The sequence below is a fragment of the Oryctolagus cuniculus genome, chromosome 5, assembly GCF_964237555.1.
Source record: "Oryctolagus cuniculus chromosome 5, mOryCun1.1, whole genome shotgun sequence".
In the NCBI taxonomy this organism is placed as follows: Eukaryota; Metazoa; Chordata; class Mammalia; order Lagomorpha; family Leporidae; genus Oryctolagus; species Oryctolagus cuniculus.
The window spans coordinates 154957803-154980107 of record NC_091436.1 but is presented as its reverse complement, the minus strand read 5'-3'; the positions used below and the strand labels follow the sequence as shown (position 1 = coordinate 154980107).

General features: G+C 41.0%; 1 protein-coding gene across 2 annotated transcripts in view; it reads right to left on the bottom strand.

Annotated features, from left to right (window-relative positions):
- The window catches only part of LOC103349690 (ankyrin repeat domain-containing protein 26), a 151236-nt gene that overhangs the window by 89683 nt on the left and 39248 nt on the right, over positions 1 to 22305 (bottom strand). The window contains exons 3-4 of one of the 2 annotated variants that reach the window (XM_008262412.4): positions 21189 to 21242; positions 1623 to 1676 (exon numbers count right to left, since the gene is read on the bottom strand). In XM_008262412.4, coding sequence (XP_008260634.2) covers positions 1623 to 1676; positions 21189 to 21196 — 62 coding nt within the window. In that variant the 5' untranslated portion in view covers positions 21197 to 21242. The remainder of the gene's footprint in view (positions 1 to 1622; positions 1677 to 21188; positions 21243 to 22305) is intronic. The other variant, XM_051855074.2, reaches the window with a different exon arrangement.

Sequence of the window (22305 nt, the reverse complement as noted above, 5' to 3'; positions counted from 1 at the left end):
GTAGTATTTATTCTTTTTCTCCATAATTTATTGGTAGAAACTCATAAAATGGGATTATATTTTTCTATGAGAAATTATTATGATTTAGCTTTCTGACCAAGGTCTGAGTCATATGAAATATAGCTGTGACTGACATTCCTAGCATGTCCAAGAACTAGCCTAGTGTGTGCCAGCATCCCATATGGGCGCCAGTTCGAGTCCTGGATGCTTCACTTCCAATCCAGCTCTCTGCTATGCCTGGGAAAGCAGTAGAAGATGGTCTAAGAGCTTGGGCCCCTGCACCTGTGTAGGAGACCTGGAAGAAGCTCCTGGCTCCTGGCTTCAGATTCACTTAGCTCTGGCTATTGCAGCCATTTGGGGAGTGAACTAGATGATGGAAGATGTCTCTCTCTCCTCTCTCTCTCTCTCTCTCTCTCTCTGCCTCTACCTCTCTGTAATTCTGCCTTTCAAATAAATTAATAAATATTTAAAAATAAAATTTAAAAATACTACGATACATATATACCCTTAAAGCATAAACATTACTTTTTACCCACTCCAAATATACAAGCTTAAATGAATTTTAATAAGACACATTATTTTAAAAGGCAGCTATAATTTAAAATTTAAGTGTTTTAAATAAAAGACATTATAAAATATTTATTGTAAAACACTATTTTCTCTTTAAGATTTTATTTTATTTATTTGAAAGACAGTCACAGAGAGAGGTAGAGGCAGAGAGAGAGAGGTCTTTCATCTGCCAGTTCACCCCCCAAATGACTGCAATGGCCAGAGCTGAGCCTGATTTGAAGCCAGGAACCAGGAGCTTCTTCCAGGACTCCAGTGTGGGTGCAGGGGCCCAAGGCCTTGGGCCATCTTCCACTGCTTTTGCAGGCCATAGCAGAGAGCTGGATTGGAAGTGGAGCAGCTGGGTCTTGAACTGGCGTCCATATGGGATGCCGTCACTGCAGGCTGGGGCTTTAACCTGCTGCACCACTGTGCCAGCCCCATAAAACACTATTTTCCTCAGCTGATATATTACTTGAATATGACTTACAAATATGATGAGGTAGCCTTTGCCATCCAACTTTTAAAGATGTTTAAAGTGAAAATACCAATCCATGGCATTTAAAAAAGCAGAAGACATCACAGGAATCAAAAGAAAAAATACCACTGAAATTATATAATTTGTATATATATATTTTTTTATTTTTTGACAGGCAGAGTGGACAGTGAGAGAGAGAGACAGAGAGAAAGGTCTTCCTTTGCCGTTGGTTCACCCTCCAATGGCCGCCGCGGCTGGCGCACCGTGCTGATCCAATGGCAGGAGCCAGGTACTTCTCCGGGTCTCCCATGGGGTGCAAGGCCCAAGCACTTGGGCCATCCTCCACTGTACTCCCGGGCACAGCAGAGAGCTGGCCTGGAAGAGGGGCAACCGGGACAGAATCCGGTGCCCCAACCAGGACTAGAACCTGGTGTGCCGGCGCCGCTAGGTGGAGGATTAGCCTAGTGAGCCGCGGCACTGGCATAATTTGTATATTCTTAGGCATTTCTCCTGAAACTTACTCATAAGTAAGGTCTTGAACAAACATCACTGAAAATATCTGTCTATCTGTGTATCTACTTATCTACTTCCTACTTACTGTGAGTCTGATAGGTCCAGAAGTATCAACTTTGCCATGTTTTCCAGGAGTTTCCTAGTAACATACAGAGATCATTTGTGAAGTTACACCATAAAATTTGGACAGTTTCATATATTTACATATTTTTTCTTTAGCAGAAAATGTTACCTCTGCCCAGGAACACCAGCATTTCCTGCTTTTCCAGGGTTTCCAGGGTGTTTCTATAGAATAAGTTGAAACTATTCTAAAATTCAATCCATTTGCTAAATACTTTTAAAATCCTGTTTAATTAAACATACTAGAGAAATTATAATTACTCATTTACTCATATTTGATCACTAAAATTAGAGCAATGGCGACTTTTTTTTTTTTTTTTTTTTTTTTTGACAGGCAGAGTGGACAGTGAGAGAGAGAGAGAGAGAGACAGGGAGAAAGGTCTTCCTTTACCGTTGGTTCACCCTCCAATAGCCGCTGCAGCCGGCGCACCGCGCTGATCCGAAGCCAGGAGCCAGGTGCTTCTCCTGGTCTCCCATGCGGGTGCAGGGCCCAAGCACTTGGGCCATCCTCCACTGCACTCCCGGGCCGACTGGAAGAGGAGCAACCGGGACAGAATCTGGCGCCCCGACCGGGACTAGAACCCGGTGTGCCGGTGCCACAGCTCAATAGGCTAATCCTCCGTCTGAGGCGCCGGCCCAATGGTGACTTCTACAATAAATCTACTTAGGGTTTATTTTAGGACACAGGCTTGTTCACAAAGAATCAAAATAATTTTATATTTTTGTTCTTTTTATTGAGAAATTGGCAACTTCAAAAAGGGTATTTACCTTTCAACTGTTCTTAGATTTCTTTTTTTTTAACTTTTTTATTTTATTTTATTTTATTTTATTTGTCTTTTAATTTTTTTTAACTTTTATTTAATGAATATAATTTTCCAAAGTACAGCTTATGGCTTACAATGGCTTCCCCCCCATAAAGTCCCTCCCACCCGCAACCCTTCCCTTTCCCACTCCCTCTCCCCTTCCATTCACATCATGATTCATTTTCGATTCTCTTTATATATAGAAGATCAGTTTAGCATACATTAAGTAAAGATTTCAACAGTTTGCTCCCACACAGAAACATAAAGTGAAAAATACTGTTTGAGTACTAGTTATTGCATTAAATCTCAATGTACAGCACACTAAGGACAGAGATCCTACATGAGGAGTAAGGGCACAGTGACTCCTGTTGTTGACTTAACAAATTGACACTCTTGTTTATGGCATCAGTAATCACCCTAGGCTCTTGTCATGAGCTGCCAAGGCTATGGAAGCCCCCTGAGTTCACCGACTCTGATCATATTTAGACAAGGCCATGGTCAAAGTGGAAGTTCTCTCCTCCCTTCAGAGAAAGGTACCTCCTTCTTTGATGACCTGTTCTTTCCACTGGGATCTCACTCGCGGAGATCTTTCATTTAGGTTTTTTTTTTTTTCCCCAGAGTGTCTTGGTTTTCCATGCCTGAAATACTCTCATGGGCATTTCAGCCAGATTCGCATGCCTTAAGGGCTGATTCTGAGGCCAGAGTACTGTTTAGGACATCTGCCATTCTATGGGTCTGCTGTGTATCTCACTTCCCATGTTGGATCGTTCTCTCCCTTTTTTATTCTATCAGCTAGTATTTGCAGACACTAGTCTTGTTTATGTGCTCCCTTTGGCTCTTAGTCCTATCATTATGATCAACTGTGAATAGAAATTGATCACTGGGACTAGTGAGATGGCATTGGTGCATGCCACCTTGATGGCATTGAATTGGAATCCCCTGGTATGTTTCTAACTCTACCATTTGAGGTAAGTCAGCTTGAGCATGTCCCAAATTGCACATATCTTCCCTCTCTTATTCCCACTCTTATATTTAACAGTGATCACTTTTCAGCTAAGTTTCAGCACTTAAGAAGAATTGTGTATTGATTACAGTATTCAACCAAAAGTATTAAGTAGAACAAACAAAAAAAATACTAAGAGGGATAACATATTAAGTTGCTCATCAACAGTCAGGGTGAGGGCTGATTGAGTCACCGTTTCTCATAGTGTTCATTTCACTTTAACAGGTTTCCTTTTTGGTGCTCAGTTAGTTGTCACCTATCAGGGAGAACAAGTGGTATTTGTCCCTTTGGGACTGGCTTATTTCACTCAGCATAATGTTTTCCAAATTCCTAACAGGGATCACTTTTCAGTTAAAATTTAAACACCTAAGAATAATTGTGTGTTAATTACAGAGTTCAACCAATGGTACTAGAACAAAAAAATACTATAATGGATAAAGCATTACATTGTACATCAACAGTCAGGACAAGAGCTGATCAAGTCACTGTTTCTCATAGTGTCCATTTCACTTCAACAAGTTTCCCCTTTGGTGCTCAGTTAGTTGTCGCTGATCAGGGAGAACATATGATATTTGTCCCTTTGGGACTGGCTCAACTGTTCTGAGATTTCATCTCTATGTGCATTGAAACAGTCAATATAGTTTATGTTGCAGGAACCAGATTGCTAAATTCAGAAGAGGATAAGATCAAATGTGACTTATCAGTAATAATTATAGTTTTTTCTTTTTTATTATTTTTAACCTTTTATTTAATGAATATAAATTTCTTGAGCACTTCTTTAGGAATATACTGATTCTTCCCACCAAACCCACCCTCCCCCAAACTCCCTCCCCACTTCCTCCTCCTCTCCCATTCCCAGTCCCATTCTCCATTAAGGTTCATTTTCAATTAACTTTATACACGGAAGATCAATTCTATACTAAGTACAGATTACAAGTATCTGCATACCCACACACACAAAGTATAAAAACTGAGTAATAATCATATTTTAATAAACCTGTCACCAGGGCAGAAAAGGATTTATCAGAATGAGCACACTATTTGTAATAGAATCTAATATGCTTGTTTAAAGTTGTATTGGAAAAGAAACTTTTTAATATATCAAGCTAGAAGCTATATAAACAAACTTTTCAATGTGTTTCTTTCTTATGAACATCATAGTAATTTTCCCAATAAAAATTACTGCAAAATATGGAACTCAAAAAACTGGAACTCATTAGATATGAGCAATCTTGGAAACACTTTTCACACAATAACTTTCAAGACTGACCCACTGAGGTTATTTTTAGCCAAATTATCATTATAATTCCCTAATAAGTACCCCTATATTTCCTCAAACTGGTTGAAAAATATTTAGATATCAGTCATTATTCAACTAGCTATAAAATTCTATGATGTGGGCCACAAAGATATGACTTTACTGTTTTTAAAAAACACTAAAATTTATTTATTTATTTATTTATTTATTTATTATTATTATTTTTGACAGGCAGAGTGGATAGTGAGAGAGAGACAGAAAGAAAGGTCTTCCTTTGCTGCTGGTTCACCCTCCAATGGCCGCCATGGCTGGCGTGCTGCGGCCGGTGGACCGTGCTGATCCGAAGGCAGGAGCCAGGTACTTATCCTGGTCTCCCATGCGGTGCAGGGCCCAAGCACTTGGGCCATCCTCCACTGCACTCCCTGGCCACAGCAGAGAGCTGGCCTGGAAGAGGGGCAACCGGGACAGAATCCGGTGCCCCGACCGGGACTAGAACCCGGTGTGCTGGCGCCGCTAGGTGGAGGATTAGCCTATTGAGCCGCAGTGCCGGCCAAAACACTAAAATTTAACATATTACAATAATTTCCCCTTTAACATTTCAATATCTAAATTGTATACTAATGTTTGTCTTTCACTTTACAAACATCTTACTTTTCATTTCTCTGATTTGGATAAGCCACATTATTTGTTTCATTGTATAATAATACATGCTGTTTCTTTGGCCCTCTTAGTTGGATTATATGAAAGGATCATAGTTGTTTCATTGCCAGTTGTCCTTAAATTGGGCCCCTTCCAAGCCTAAGGTAGCAGTAGAACTCGTGGGATGATGTTGCTGGACTCAGAATACTCTTCATGCCACAATCTCCGGTTGCAGAATTTCTGCACATCCATCACTGTTAGTTTATTTCCCCCCTCTTCTGAACCTCCACAAAATCTAGATTTTTTTTACTACATTTATGAGTTTTTTTCTGCTTATGACATATTAACATTTAACACAGCAGATTAATAATGAAAACCCAGGAACAGCCCCATACCAGGCACTTCCAAGTTAAGCAGAGAATAAGAAAAATCTTACTTCTGCAAAGTTAGATTTTAACGTGCTGTTGGATAAGTATTCAGGTCCTTCAAGCCCACATCTGTGTATATAGCAGTACTACTTATAGATTTTTTTTTTAGGTTTTATTTTATTTATTTGAGAGGAAGAGTTACAGAGACAGAGACAGAGAGAGAGAGGTCTTCCATCTGCCGGTTCACTCCTTAAATAGCCACAATGGCCGGGGTTGGGCCAGGTCGAAGCCAGGAGCCAGGAACTTCATCTGGGTCTCCTATGCAGGGTCCCAAGCACTTGAGCCATCTTTCACTGCTTTCCCAGGTGCATTAGCAGGAAGTTGGATTGGAAGTGGAATAGCTTGAACTCAAACCAGAGCCTATATGGGATGCTGGCATGGCAGGAAGAAGCTTAACCTTCTATGCCACAGCACTGGCCCCTACATTTAGATTCTTGAAACAAATTAAATGAGGGAGGAAAACTGGCTCCAATCTACTGCACTTGTAGGATTTGTTCTGTTTCAGTTTAAACCTGGGCATTTCAATCCCATCAATGTACCACACAATTAAAACTTGATGCAGTCATCAGAGGATTAACCAAGTTATTTCCTAGTATCCCTAAAGTATCCCAATGTCAGTTAAACCGTGCTGCAGGATTCAGTGAGTTTTCCAAATGTGTGTGCCTCACTATAGAAATGTATCTATAGAAATACATATCTCCATTACAGAACAAGAAATTGTTTCCTTGTTACAGGAACAACAAAACAAACAGTGTTTCAAAGTATAACAAGTGATTTGTTTGCGAAAATTCAATTCCTGGTCAGTGATGCCACCGGCCAGTGGATGAGCTGGAGGGCCCAACCCAGGTGAGCTGGGGGAGAGATCTAATGTGGAGCCCTGGCTACCACCCCAAACATTCCCTGCCCCCTCCCCACCAGAGATTCCAGCTCACCTGTCCCCATGCAGTTTCAACCGTCAGAGAGCACAAGTCAGGCTCAAGAGCCACCCAGACCTGACCAGTGCAAGAGGCCCACAACCCTTCCTGGTGCCCAAGCAGGCTAGGTCCCACCACAACCCCCTCAGGCCCTCACCTCCCCACCCACCAGAAACCTGCTGAGCAGTGCAGGTCTGTATTTGGCTCAAGTGCATCCCACTGTGGCACCACAACCCGCACATGCAGCTTGTGGACAAGCCCTGACCACTAAGGCCACAGCCTAGAGGAGCTGCAGCTCCATGCAAACCAGCACAGGAGACACCCAAACCCTTTTTCCTGGTGCTGAATATAAGCACCAGGAGTAGCTGTCCCTTCCATCAGCAATAGATATACCTTAAACCCAAGCAGAAGGTCTCCATAAACAAAAATCCCTTGTGGGTGCTGAAGACCTGTGGAGGAAGCCCACAAGTTTCTGCAGAAGCAAACCCAGATGCTGCAGGAGGAGACGGTGGCCACAGAAGCCGCTGTGGGACTTGTACTGGACCAGGAGTCTCCGGTCTGTCACTGGAGGGCCCAGCCCAGAGTCACTCACACCCCTGTCCTGGGAGGGAATGCCCCAGATCAAAGTTCAGTGGCCCCAGCAGGAACGCTGCTGCATGTGAAGAACCCTGAGCCATTGGCACCTGAGCATACCCCATCCTGACCAAGCACACAGCTCTGGTGGGAGGAGGCACTCCACATGCACATGGTTCTAGATGGGACACAGGAAATTAGGGGCAAGTGGGGCTCCTGGAGTGGCTGGCAGAGACCCCTTCACTTGCTCCCACCCCTTAGGCCTCAACCCCTAGACCAGCACATCCCCCTGATGTCTGTCATCTCACTTTGCAGAGGAGCTGAAGTCCTGGAAACCATCAGCCTGGCTCCCAGGATGGAAAGGTGGCCTGTAGCTGCTGCACAAGGTCTTCAGGTGGTTGACACAGGCCCTGAGGAAGTGATGCTGTATAGAGGCAGCTGCCCCGCATGGTGATCCATGGCCTGGACCCTGTGCCCTCCTAAAGATACTGCACCTTCCCAGACTTGGGGTGGGGCCTGCCAGCTCCAACAGTCTTGCCCCAGACTTCTTTTTTTTTTAAGATTTATTTATTTGAGAGATAGAGTTACATAAAGAAAGAGGGAGAGACACAGACAGAGATGGAAAGACACAGAGAAATGTCTTCCATCTGATGGTTCACTCCCCAGATGGCCGCAATGGCCAGAGCTGAGCCGATCCAAAGCCAGGAGCCAGGAGCTTCTTCTGGTCTCCCATGTGGGTGCAGGAGCCCAAGCACTTGGGCCATCCTCCACTGCTTTCCCAGGCCATAAGCAGAGATCTGGGTGAAAAGAATAGCACCCAGGAAACGAACCAGCACTGCAGGCAGAGGCTTAGCCTACTATATCACAGCACTGGCCCCAGCCCGACTTTTAAGAGACCCCTCTCAAGAATCCTGGCCTCTGAGTAATTGCTCCCTACCCATGCTGCAGCCCTTGGGAAAACTGAAAATAGTGATGTTAGTACAAACAAGGTTGTCTGAGGAGAATGAAGTTTACCTCCTTTAAAAAACAGAAAAAAATATCAATTCCTTTGACCTTCAAGAAAGCATTTATTAAAGAAGAAAACATCTGGCCTACAAATCTCTAATGAACTGGAAAATTTTTGGCAACATGGAAGCAACAAGTCCATCTGTTTTATTCAAAACACTTTGATAGGAATGAAAGGATGCTAAAAAATAAAGCAACAGTAAAAGTAGAGCAAAGTGGGCAAGGTAACCTAATACTGACTTTGATTTCAACCCAAGACAGCGAATAAAAATGCAGAATGCCAAGTTAAGTTTTAACTCAGATGAACAAGTCACTTTTAGTACTTGTGTTTTTGTTTCCATGCAATAATTGGAAGATACTTATCCTAAAAATTTATCTTTATCTGAAATGCAAAATTAATTGGTTCCTATAATTTACCCAGCATATTATATCCCTATGCGGATCTAATCTAAAGGGACCTCAAATATTAAACTAATAGGACTTTAAAGATTAGTCTGTATCAACAAAACACATTAAATTCGTGTTATTATAAACTAAAATGCAAATAAGTATATATGATAAATTATTCATCCAGAGAGCCAGAGGACATGACAGAATCTTACCAGAACAGGATTCTGGCTAAAAAACAAAGACTCAGGAATTTTATAGTGGGGTGTGGAGGCTAAGAAAGGGATGCAGTTTCTGAAAGAAACAGTGTCCCTAGATGTTTGAGTTTAAGGAAGTTTCAGTAGACAACACCAGTACTAAAGAAAACCAGGAGGAGATGAAGTATCCAGTGTGAACAATTGTGTGCCCTGAGATTGCTAATGGAACTTAACTTGATGCTGCACTGGGAGCCACCCTCCTTTTACTGACTCACAGTCTTAGGTTTTTTGAATTTTTCTTCTTTATTTTCCTAGCCCAAGCTCATTCTAGGGATGTAAGGCCTCACATAAAGAAAGAAAGCAGAGGCCGGTCTGTTGGCATAGCAGGTTAAGCCACTGCATCATATATCAGAGTGTGGGTTGGAGTTCCAGGTGCTCTGCTTCTGATCCAACTTCCTATAAATGTACCTAGGAAAGCAGTAGAAGATGGATCAAATACCTGGGCTCCTGCAACCCATGTGGGAGACCAAGATGGAGTACCTAGCTCCTGGCTTTGCCCTGGACCAACCCTAGCTCTTGTGGGTATTTGTGTAGTAAATCAATAGATGGAAGATCTCTCTTCTCTGTTTCTACTTCTTTGCCTCCTTGCCTTTCAAATAAGTAAATAAATGTCTTAAAAAAGAAAGAAGGCCTGTGCATACTTTCATAGGGGTATATATTGAGACTGGGGCTAGGGCCAGTGGTAGTAAGACAATAACTTCAGTGAACAGATCAGATGCATGGGGACCCTAGGAACGTACTACTCCATTCACAATGAGTCCTCAGTGAAAGCAAGGACTCGTTTGTGAAATGACTTAGACATCGTCTTTCAGCAGGCATGACATGGCTTTGGCACATATTTTAAAGATGGCACTAGAGTCTACAGAACAATTGGATGTGACGATTCTCACATTGTAAAGCGTATTTAAAATGTCAGCTCAGCTACATATTTTGTCTTGTTTGTTTGTTTGTTCCTACGTTCAAAACTCAGTTTGAGCAGTATAAGTAGGAAGGAGCTGAACCTACATGAAGAGTGTCCTCTGTATCAGGCACAGTGCTACAGATTTGCATAGATTACCTCATATAATTCTCAACAAAAGCTCATGAGAACACATTCTTTGGATGGGCCAGGTGAATGCCCATGGCCAGTCATTTATTATAGCCCAGTCTTGCAAGTGAAACTCCTTTGTCAATTACTGCCAAAGGAAAACTAGAAGGGAAGGTTAAGCCAATGTGCCATGTTGTGTGACATTTATTCTTTCATATTTACCCAATTAGTTAGCTAGCATAATCCTAATATTCTCCCACTGTATTGCTGGAATTTATTCCAAGTTCCTGAGGAAAAAAAAAACAAATTCTGACTTACTGACAAATATAACTCATCTCTGCAGATTACTTTAAATTCATTCCGACATAGAAGCCAAGTAGTCTGCCTGCCCAGTGCTTTAAGGACTGTGTGAAAAACTAGGAATGAGGCAGAGAGGTGGAGTGGTGGCCAGCATTGTGTAAAAGAACAGCTAGCTGTCTGACAACCTCTGACAAACTTTAACTTCCCTTTGTTTACAACATTCTGTTATTTATTATTCTCAGGCACTCTGTCCAAGAGCAGACTTTCATTCAGTTTAATGCTTTCTTTTTGCATCTATTTCAATTTTTCTTCTATTTTTAAAAAAATTGTTTAAGTTATACAAGATTCATATATTTCATAAATACAGACTGAGGAACATAGTGATACTTCCCACCCTTCCTACCCTCCCTCCCGCCTACATTCCAACCCTTCTTCCTCCCCCTCCCCTATTCCCATCCTTAATTTTTACAAAGATCTATTTTCAGTTTACTTAATACTTGTAAGGTTAACCCTACACTCAGTAAAGAGTTAAAAAAAAAGTATGAAGAAAAAAACACTGTCCCTCAACAGAAGAGACAAAGACTGTAAACAATCATTAAATCTAAAAATGTCCATTTCACGCCAAAACATTTCATTTTAAGTATTCTATTAGTTACCCCAGATCAGAGAAAACATATGATATCTTTTTGAGACTGGCTTATTTCACTAAGTATAGTGATTTCCAGTTGCATCTGTATCAGGCGCAGTGCTACAGATTTGTTGAAAATGACAGGATTTCACTTTTTTTTTTTTTACAACTGAGTAGTACTCCATAGTAACTATATACCATAATTTCTTTATCCAGTCATCATTTGGTGGACAGCATGGTTGATTCTGTATTTTAGCTATTATGAATTGAGGTGCAATAAACATGGGGTACAGATAACTCTTTCAGATTCTGATGTCTTTCCATTTAGGTAAATTCCTAAAAGTAGTATGGCTGGGTGATAAGGTAGATCTATATTCAGATTTCTGAGGTATCTCCAGACTGTCTTCCACAATGGCTGTACCAGTTTACATTCAAACCAGCAGTAGATTAGGGCACCTTTTCCCATACATCCTTGCCAGCATTTGTTTTTTGTTGACTTCTGTATGAGAGTCAATCTAACTGGGGTGAAGTGAAACCTCATTGTGGTTTTGATTTGCATTTTCCTGATCCTGAGCATTTTTTCCAACTGTCTGTTGACCATTTGAACTTCCTCTCTTGAAAAATTCCTGTTCAAACCTTTTGGCCATTTCTTAACTGGATTATTTTTTTCTTGTTAAATTTCTTGAGCTCTTTATAGATTCTGGATATTAATCCTTTATCAGTTGCACAGTTTGCAAATAGTTCTTCAGTTCTGTCAGTTGCCTCTTTACTTTGCTAAGTGTTTCTTTTGCAGTGCAGAAGTCTCTAAGACTGATGTAATTGCATTTGTCAATTGTGGCTTTGATTGCCTATGCCTTTGGGGTGTTTTCCAAGAAGTCGTTGCCCATGTCAATATCTTGCAGAGTTTCCCCAATGATCTCTATTTTGATGACACTGGGTCATAAATTTAGGTCTTTGATCCATTTTGAGTGGATTTTTGTGTAAGGTGTAAGGTAAGGATCTTATTTCATACTTCTGCATATGGAGATCTAGTTTTCCCAGCACCAAGAAACAAGAAACTGTTCTTGTTCCAGGCATTGATTTTAGCTCCTTTGTCAAAGATAAGTTGGTTGTGGATGCGTGGGCGGATTTCTGGAGTTTCTATTCAGTTCTATCGCTGTGCATGTCTGATGTCTGTTTTTGTACCAGTACCAGGCTGTTTTGATTATAACTGCCCTGTAGTAAGTCTTAAGATTTGGTATTGTGATGCTTTAGCTTTGTTTTTGTTGAATAAATCAGTTTAGCTACTTGAGGTCTCTTGTGTTTCCATATGAATTTGAGCATTATTTTTTCTAGATCTGTGAAGAAAGTTGTGGGGAGCAACCCGGACTGGACTGAGTTACTGGAATTAAGACTTATTCTATGCATCTGCTCTCCCACAATATGGCACTGGGAGAGGAGAAAACAGCTTCTACGCAGCTGCCTCTTGCCAACTTGAGTGATGACCTCCAGGAGCTGATCCTGCTCCTGATTGGAGGAGAGCAGCGTAGTTGGCGTGTGGGCAGCCGAGTTAGGATTGGCGGAGGAGGACTATAAAGGAGGAGAGAGACGGCATGCACCAGGAACATCTAAGGGGAACATCTATCTGAAGGAACACCTGTGCAGCCCCTGAGAGAGCCGGCCGGCGGTGTGCCGCTCCCCCGCGGAAGTGGGGAATGTGGCAGGGGGAACCGCCCTTCCACGGGGGTGGAAGGGTCGGTAGCCAACCCGGGAAGAACCAGCAGCAAACCCGGGGAGGGCCGAGCAGACGAAAGAACAGCGCAGGGTCCTGTGTCGTTCCTCCACGAAGAGGGGGAGCGACATAATGGTGCCGTGACTCGGATATGAAGCCTAGGCAGGGTTTAGTGTCGTTCCTCCATGAAGAGAGGGAGCGACAGAAAGTCATTGGTATTTTGATTGGGATCACATTGAATTTCTAAATTGCTTTTGGTAGTATGGACATTTTGATGTTGATTCTTCCAATTCAGGAACACGGAAGATTTTTCCATTTTTAAATGTCTTATTCATTAGTGTTTTATAATTTTTATTGTAGAGATCTTTGACATTCTTGAATGCATTTATTCCAAGGTATTGAATTTTTTTGAACTGTTGTGAATGGGATTGATTTTAGAAGTTCTTTCTCAGTCATGGCACTGTCTCTGTATATAAGGCTATTAATTTTTCTGTGTTAATTTTATATCCTGCTACTTTACCAAACTCTTATGAGTTGCAATACTCTCTAGGTGGAGTCTCTTGGATCCTCTATATATAGAATCATGTCATCTGCAAATAGGGATAGTTTTATTTCCTCATTCCCAATTTGTATCCTTTTGATTTCCTTTCCTGCCTGATGGCTCTGGCTAAAACTTCCAGGACTACAATGAATAGAATGGTGAGAGTGGACATCCTTGTCTTGTTCTGTGTCTTAGTGGAAATGCTTCCAATTTTACACATTCAATAAGTTGCTGGCCATGGGTTTGCCATAAACTGCTTGGATTGTGTTGAATAATGTTTCTTCTATACCCAGTTTGCTTAAGGTTTTCATCATGAAAAGATGTTGTATTTTATCAAATATTTTCTCCTCATCTATTGAGATAACCATATGGTTTTTGTTCTTCAATTTGTTAATGTGATGTATCACATTGATTGATTTGCAAATATTGAACCATCCCTGCATACAAAGAATAAATCTCACTTGGTCCAGGTGAATGATCTCTCTGATGTGTTGTTGGATTTGAATAGCTAATATTTTTTATATTTTAATATAAATATTAATATATTAAAATATATAAGATATATTTTAATTTGAGGATTTTTACATCTATGTTCATCAGGGATATATAGTTCACTTTATTGGATCTTTATCTGGTTTAAAAATTAAGATGATGCAGGTTTCATAGAAGGAGTTCAGGAGGATTCCCTCTTTTTAAAATTGTTTTTGAATAGCTTGAGAAGAATTGGGGTTAATTTTTTAAAATATGGTAGAAATCAGCAGTGAAGCCATACAGTCCTGGGCTTTCTTTGTTGGGAGGGTCTTTATTACTGATTTGATCTTTGTCTTGGTTATTGGTCTGTTTAGGTTTTCTATATCTTCATGACTCTATTTTGGTAGATTGTGTGTCCAGGGATCTATCCATTTCTTCTAAGTTTCCCAATTTTTTGGCATACAGCTCTTTGAGTAATTCCTAATGATTATTTTTATTTCTGTGATATTTGTTGTTACATTTCTTTTTTTCATCTTTTATTTTATTGATTTGGGTCTTCTCCCTCTTTGTTTTGGTTAGTTGGGCCAATGGTATATCATTTTTGTTTATTTTTTCAAAGAACCAGGTCTTTGTTTTGCTGATCTTTTGAATTTTTTGTTTTAATTTTGTTTCTTTCTTCTCTGATATTACTTCTTTTCTCATACTAATTTTGCATTTTGTTTGTTGTTGTTTTTCTAGTTCCTTGAGATGCATTGATAGCTCATTTATTTGGTACCTTTCCAATTTTTTCATGTAGGCACAATTGCTATAAACTTCCCTGTTAACAATGCTTTTGCTGTAGCCCATTGTCTTCATTCATTTCCAGAAATTTTTTTCTCTTTTGATTTCTTCTATGACCCATTGTTCATTCAGGAGCATGTTGTTCAATCTTCTTGTGTTTGCATATGGTTTAGAGATTGTGCATGCATATGTACTATTTCTTGTATTGTTGACTTCCAGTTTCAATTCAGTTTGGTCAGAGAAGATGCATGGAATGATTCTGATTTTTTAAAATTTGCTGAGATTCGCTTTAAGTCCTAGAATACAGTCTAATCTTAGAGAAAGTTTCATGCACTGATACAAAAATGTGTACTCTGAACTGTGGGGTGAAAAGTTCTGTAGATATGAGTTAGGTCCATTTGAGCCATACTGTTGATTAACTCTGCTGTTTCTTTGTTGATTTTCTGTCTAGTCGACCTGTCCATTGATGAAAGTGGGGTGTTGAAGTCCCTTGTTACTATTGTACTGGAGTCTATGTCTCCCTTTAGATCCATTAACATTTCTTTTAAATAGCCAGGTACCCTGGAATTGGGTACATATATATTTATTTAGTCACATCTTCCTGTTGAATTGATATCTTAATCATTACATAGTGCCCTTCTCAGTCTTTTTAACAGTTTTAGTGTTTTTTTTATTTGACAGATAGAGTTAGACACTGAGAGAAAGAAACAGAGAGAAAGGTCTTCCTTCCGTTTGTTCACCCCCCAAATGGCCACCACAGCCAGCGCTGCGCCGATCTGAAGCCAGGAGCCAGGTGCTTCTTCCCAGTCTCCCATGTGGGCACAGGGGCCCATGCCCTTGGGCCATCCTCCACTGCCTTCCCAGGCCACAGCAGAGAGTTGGACTGGAGAGGAGCAATTGGGACTAGAATCCGGTGCCCATATGGGATACCGGCGCCGCAGGCGGAGGATTACCCACAGGTGGAGGATCAACCAAGTGAGCCACGGTGCCAGCCCCCAGTTTTTGTATTAAACTCTATTTTGTCATGTTAGGATGGCTACATGGGGCTGGTGCTGTGGCTCACTTGGTTAATCCTCCTCCTTGTGGCACCGGCATCCCATATGGTGCCAGGTTCTAGTCCCAGTTGCTCCTCTTCCAGTCCAGCTCTCTGCTGTGGCCCAGGAGGGCAGTGGAGGATGGCCCAGTGCTTGGGCCCCTGTACCCACGTGGGAGACCAGGAGGAAGCACCTGGCTCCTGGCTTTGGATCGGCATAGCTTCAGCCATTGAGGCCATTTTGGGGGTGAACCAATGGAAGGAAGACTTTTCTGTCTCTCTCTCACTGTCCATATCTCTACCTGTCAAATAAAAAGGATGGCTACATCTGCCTTTTTTTGCTTTTCATTAGCATGGAATATATTTTTCCATCTTTTCACTGGATGTCTGTATGTATCTTTGTTGGTGAGGTGTGTTTCTTATAGGCAGAAAATAGATGGGTCATGGTTTTTAGTCCATTCATCCAGTCTGTATTCTTAACTCGAGAGTGTAGGCCATTTATATTCAAGGTTAATATTGATAAGTAATGACTTGGCCCTGCCATTTTCTCATAAATATTCCCTTGTTTATTTTAGATTTCTTTTGTACTTTTCCTGGGAAATTCTGTCTTCACATTCTTTCATAAGGATGATTATCCTTCTGTGTGTCTGTGCATAATACATATCCTTTTTTTTAAAGATTTATGTTTATTTGAAAGGCAGAGTTAAAGAGACCCAGAGGCAGAGAGAGAGAGAGAGGTGCTGCATCCACTGGTCCCTCCCAAATAGTCACACCAGCTGGAGCTGGGTCGATCCAAAGCCAGGAGCAAGGAATTTCGTCCAGGTCTCCCATGTATGTGCAGGGGCTCAAGGACACGGGCCATCTTCCACTGCTTTCCCAGGTCAGAGCAGACAGCTGGATCAGAAGTGGAGTATCTGGGACTGAAACCTGTGAGAATCCAGCATTGCAGGTGGTGGCTTTACCTGCTACACCACAGGGTCTGCTCCATAGCACATCCTTAAGCACCTTTTTTAAGGATGAATGAGTGGTGAAAGATTCTTTCAATTTCTGTTTGCTATGGAAAGTCTTTATTTCACCTTCATTCATAAATGAGAGCTTTGCAGGGTACAGTATTCTGGGTTGACAGTTTTTTTTTTTTCTCTTAAGACTTACACTGTCTCTCCATTCTCTCCTAGCCTGTAAAGTTTCTGATGAGAAGTCAGCTGAGTCTAAATGGAGATCCTCTGAATGTAGTTTGGTGCTTCTCTCATGCACATTTTGCAATCTTTTCTTTATGTTTTACTGCTGAAAGTTTGACTACAATGTGTCATGGTGAAGATCTTTTCTGGTCACTTCTATTAGGAGTTCTATGTACTCCATGTACTTGGATGTCCCTTTCTTCTTTTTTTTTTTAAAGATTTATTTATTTATTTGAAAGTTAGAGTTATACAGAGAAAGAAGGAGAGGCAGAGAGAGAGAGAGGTCTTCCATTCACTGGTTCACACCCCAATTGGCCACAACTGTCAGAGCTGTGCTGATCTGAAGCCAGGAGCCAGGAGCTTCTTTCGAGTCTCGCACATGGATGCAGGGGCCCAAGGACTCAGACTATCTTCCACTGCTTTCCTAGGCCACAGCAGAGAGCTGGATTGGAAGTGGAGCAGCCAGGACTTGAACCAGGGCCAAATGGCATGCTGGCACTGCAGGTGGTGCCTTTACCAGCTACGTCACAGTGCCCGCCCCTGGATGTCCCTTTATTTCTCCAAATTGGGGAAATTTTCTGTAATTATTTCACTAAATAGCCCTTCCAGTACATTCTCTCTTTCCACACCTTCAAGAACTCCTAAGACCCGTATGTTGTGTTATTTGATAGTATCCCATAAATCTCCAACACTGTTTTTAATTTTTCTAATTTATTCTTTTTGTTGTTGTTCTGACTCAAAAATTTCCAAAGATTTCTCTTGTAGCTTGGAATTTTTTTCTTCTTTCTCACAAAGTCTGTTGTTAAGGCTTTCCACTTCATATTTATTTGCTTTATCGAATTCTTCATTTCTAATTCATTTTGATTTCTCTTTAAAATCTCATCTTCATGGAGAAAATTTTCATTCATGTTATGTTTGGTTTTCTATAATTCATAGATTTGCTTCTTCTTGCTTCTGAGTAATCCTATGATTAATCTTTTGAATTCCATTTCTGGCATTTCCTCAATCTCTTCATCTTCACATTCTAATATTGAAGTGTTGTTGTATTCCTTTGGGGAGGTCATGTTGTCTTTTTTATTATTATTTCTTGAATTTCTGTGTTTGTTTTTTGGCATTTGTGGAGACATTGGTTTTTCCCTCTGTTGGCTTTTATCTTTGAACTATGTCTCCGTTGTTTAGTGGGATGCCTGCTCTTTTAGTGAATACCCAGAGGTGTATGTTGGATGTGGCCAGGAAGCTATGTTCAGTGCTCCAGGATGGGGTGAGTATCCAGGGTGATGCCCAAGTTTGGCGTGGTAGATCTTCTTTTGTTAACAGAATGGGGGTATGGTCATCTCCGTTGGTGTGATCACATCCTCACCTCCTCTCCTCTAAGATGATCAATGCATGGGTGCACCTGTTGGTACAACCATATGAACCACACAAATGATCTGTGCAGTCCTCACTCAAAGCATTGATCCTGTTGCAATAACCTACCCCAGGCAACCAGGGAGCTCCGAGTGTTTGGAGCCACACACAGTGATTGTCCAGCGACCCATCCATACCCTGCGCCCTCTTGAGCAGACAGAGAGTCCCCAGAGTCTCAACACATAATACTCCTACAGTCACAGGGTGTTGAGGGTCTGTTTTGTCCCACCAGCCTGTCTGGTCCACAGAGAGGCAGATGTTGCCAGAACCAGCTGCCTGTGACTGCTATGCCTTAGAGGCTTGAGCCCTAGTGTCTATAGCTTGGGGTGCCTCACAGACCTAACTTGATGCCCAGCCCCCTGTCAATCCTTCCAGCCAGACTTGAAGTCAGTGGGGGAAAGTGCATTTTTCCCTTCTGCTAGAATCTCTCATTCACACACATCACAAGACTCATTGGCCAAATGGTCCCTTCTGCCTGCCAGTTACACTGGAGCTGTTGCCACCAGTCCTGCTGAGAAGATGGCATCTTGTCTCAGCCAGCTGCAGTGCACATCCATAAGGGCTTCCGCCGCAGCCATTTCTGCTCAAATTGCTACTGCCCTCTCTCAGATGGCTGCCGTGTACCATTGTGGGGAGGATGCGGTGAGAGAAATGTGTCCTTTTTTTTTTTTTTTTAAACTGGGTCAGTGGGTACTCTCTCCCCCCTTAGCACTCCAGGCCAGACTCATGCCACACTCTCCTTCTGGCTATATCACTAGTAGCACAGGTTGCTGCAGTTTGATCCCATCTCAGTATCCAAAGCTGGTGCTTTCTCAGGCCCTATGCTGCCAGAGTTGTGTGTTTTGTCTGTGTTCATGGTACATGGCTACACCTTCCACACAGGTCCATGCCTTCCTCCTTCTTCCATAGAATTTCAACTGTGGTTTTCTGCCTAATTCTCCCCTGAGAATGCACTTTGTACACTTTTTTTCCCTACTATTTATCCCTAGCCTAGAGCAGTACATCATACCCTATTCCGCCACCTTTGAATCTCATTTGCATCAATTTTCTGCTAATATTGTCATAACACAACAGATTATTTGATGTTATAATTACATGATTATAAGTGATTGTTTTAGTTACATATCACATAATTTCATTTCCCTGTTTTCCTTTTTTTTTTTTTTTTCATTAGGAACAATTAGCATACTCTAGTCTTTCCTTCATGAAAAATAAGTTCCAGGGATGGGCATTTGACTCAGCTGTTAGGCCACTACTTGGGACACCTGTGTCCCATATCAAAGTGTCAGGCTTCTAATCTCAGCTCCACTACCAATTTCAACTTCCTATTAATGCACAACTTGGGATGCAGCACGTGATGGCTCAAATACTTGGGTGACTGTCACCCATGTAGGGGGCCCAAGTTTGAGTTCTGGGCTCCTGAATTCAGCCAGGCCTATCCCTGGCTATTTTGGATACTTGAGCAGTGAAATAGCAGATGGGAAATCTCTTTATGCTCTTTCTGCCTTTCAAATAAATAAAATGAATAAATATATAAGAATGTAAGGGTAATTTGCATACTTTTCAATTTGTGAAATGTCATTCTTCCCTTTGGTACACATACAATCAAAGAGAGTTAAATATATTAACTGGAAATTTCCTGGAAATTTACATTTATAAAGACAGGCATGAAATACAAACTGTTGGTTTAAAGGCTAAATTTAAAGGAAATAAGTGTTAGAAAAATATAATTCTAGATTTCTAATTTTCCTTGAGGATTATTTTTTAATTCCATCAGTTTCAAATTAATAAAGGCCCTGGGGATTGCATTGTGGCACAGTGGGTAAAGCCACTGCCTACAATGACGACATCCCATATGGGTACCAGGTCAGTCCCAGCTGTTCCACTTTCGATCCAGCTCCCTACTAATGATCTGTGAAAAGCAGCAGAATATGGCCAATTGCTTGGCCCCTGCCACCCACATGGGAGGCCTGAATGCAGCTCCAGGTTGCCTGGTTCAGCCTTGGCTATTGTAGCCATATAGAGAGTGAAACAGCAGATGGAAGATTCTCTCTCTCTCTCTCTCTCTCTCTCTCTCTCTCTCTAACTCTGACCTTCAAATAAATAAATAAATAAATAAACCTTTAAAAATAAATAAATAGGGGCTGGCATAGTAGGTTAAGCATATAACACATGAGGTAGAATGGTTATAACTGCCTTGGAAGATGATAGAAGAACAGAGAAACAAACATAACAGATTGGATATAATGTGTAAGGCAGGATAAGCTAATGCCTGATTTTATTCTACAATACTGCCTATGTTCTGAGAGGATATTTTGATTACTAGTATCTTAAGAAATAGTCCCTTGCTCTTTCAAACCAGGGCCCTGACTTTGGTATCAGTGAGAAACTGAGGAGGTTGTCCTCTGTGGTCTAGGCTAACAGTAGAGGATGCAGTAAGTCTAGGACTCCCAATAGTAATGGAAATGATAAAATCTCAAAATAACAAAGGCCAGATGACACTCATTGTTTGTAATCAGCAGTGAGTGCAATGTAGTGAATTCCAAGTTTGAAATATAAGCTAACTGTAGTCTGATTTTTAGAGAGCTTGACGAGAATTAACAAATATACCTCTCTACCCAGGTTAAAGATATATATAAAAAGATTATAAGAATACTTTTCAAGCTGTAAAATTAATCCAAAGACAGGTGAACAGGGTCTCAGAACTCTAAAAGAGTATACTCATAATACCTATCAGTTAGGATTGTGATGAAAATAGCATAAAAGTGGTTGCAAGAATGTTTGGTATAAAATAATTGCTTGATGTTACCTATTAAATTTATTTCAAAGTCCCTATTTTTCTATGGGCTATTATTTCATGATACTGTATTTTCTCACTGTTTTATATTAAAATAAGTAGGCAATGACTGAACTGTGGTTATGCAATTGTTAACAGTAAAGAATCTTGGTGATGGTGAGCAGAAAATCTATAATATATATATAAAACTATATATATATAAAACACACATATATATTTATATATACTATATATGTAATATACTCCAAACTTCCATACATCTAGCATTATTCCAAAATAAAAATTAAAAAGTAGGTAACCAGTATTGTTAATTTCATGTTGTATAAAGCACATCTGCAAAAAAAGTTGAAATACGGGTCTCAGAAATATAAATGAAAACAAGCACACTTACAGGAGCATCCTGTGGCCCAAGCTTCTCTCTGTATCTTGGCATTCTCCTCAGACCCTGTAGAGGAGAAAGAAAAATGCAATCATTTGGATCATTTAATTTGAAAAATCTAATTTAATATAGTTGACTATATTAATCCAATTGAGACTGAATATAATAAATTAACAAATAGCAATATTTATGAGAATGATTATAGGTTGGAAAAACTTTCCATCTGTGGAGATATTTACAATCTCTTATGTAAATATATTTCACTGAAGCTAGCACAAAAGGGTTGCATGTACAATAATACTGATATGCTCCCAGTTATACAAGAATAAGGGCTTTCAACAGTTCAGAAAAATGATGAAATACAGCAAGGGCCTTTTTCCATTCAGAAGGTCCAAATTTCTTGACATGCCTGTTTTTCAGCCAACTAGTTAACACAGTTCCCCATGGCTTTTAATTCTTTAATCTAAATATTCTGTTAACATAGTCTAAAAAAACAGAAATGAAAACAAATACATGCTGGCGCCGCGGCTCACTAGGCTAATCCTCCGCCTAGCGGCGCCGGCACACCGGGTTCTAGTCCCGGTCGGGGCGCCAGATTCTGTCCCGGTTGCCCCTCTTCCAGGCCAGCCCTCTGCTGTGGCCAGGGAGTGCAGTGGAGGATGGCCCAAGTGCTTGGGCCCTGCACCCGCATGGGAGACCAGGAGAAGCACCTGGCTCCTGCCATCGGATCAGCGTGGTGCGCCGGCTGCAGCGCGCCAGCCGCGGCGGCCATTGGAGGGTGAACCAACAGCAAAGGAAGACCTTTCTCTCTGTCTCTCTCTCTCACTGTCCACTCTGCCTGTCAAAAATAAAAATATATATAAAAAATACATAACCAAGAAACCAGTATGTACCAGAGGATCCATGGCATCTGGTTCCCCTCAAAGCAAAAATGAGATTACATTACAGAGTAAGAAACCTACAATTCATGTTCATATCACTTTCTTCCATGTGTGTAAAATTTTAAGGGCATATTTTCAAAGAGGACAATAGAATGACATACTTTCTTTAAAAAAAAAAAAAAGATGTATTTATTTATTTGAAAGACAGAGCCACAGAGAGACATAGGAAAGAGATCTTCCATCCGCTG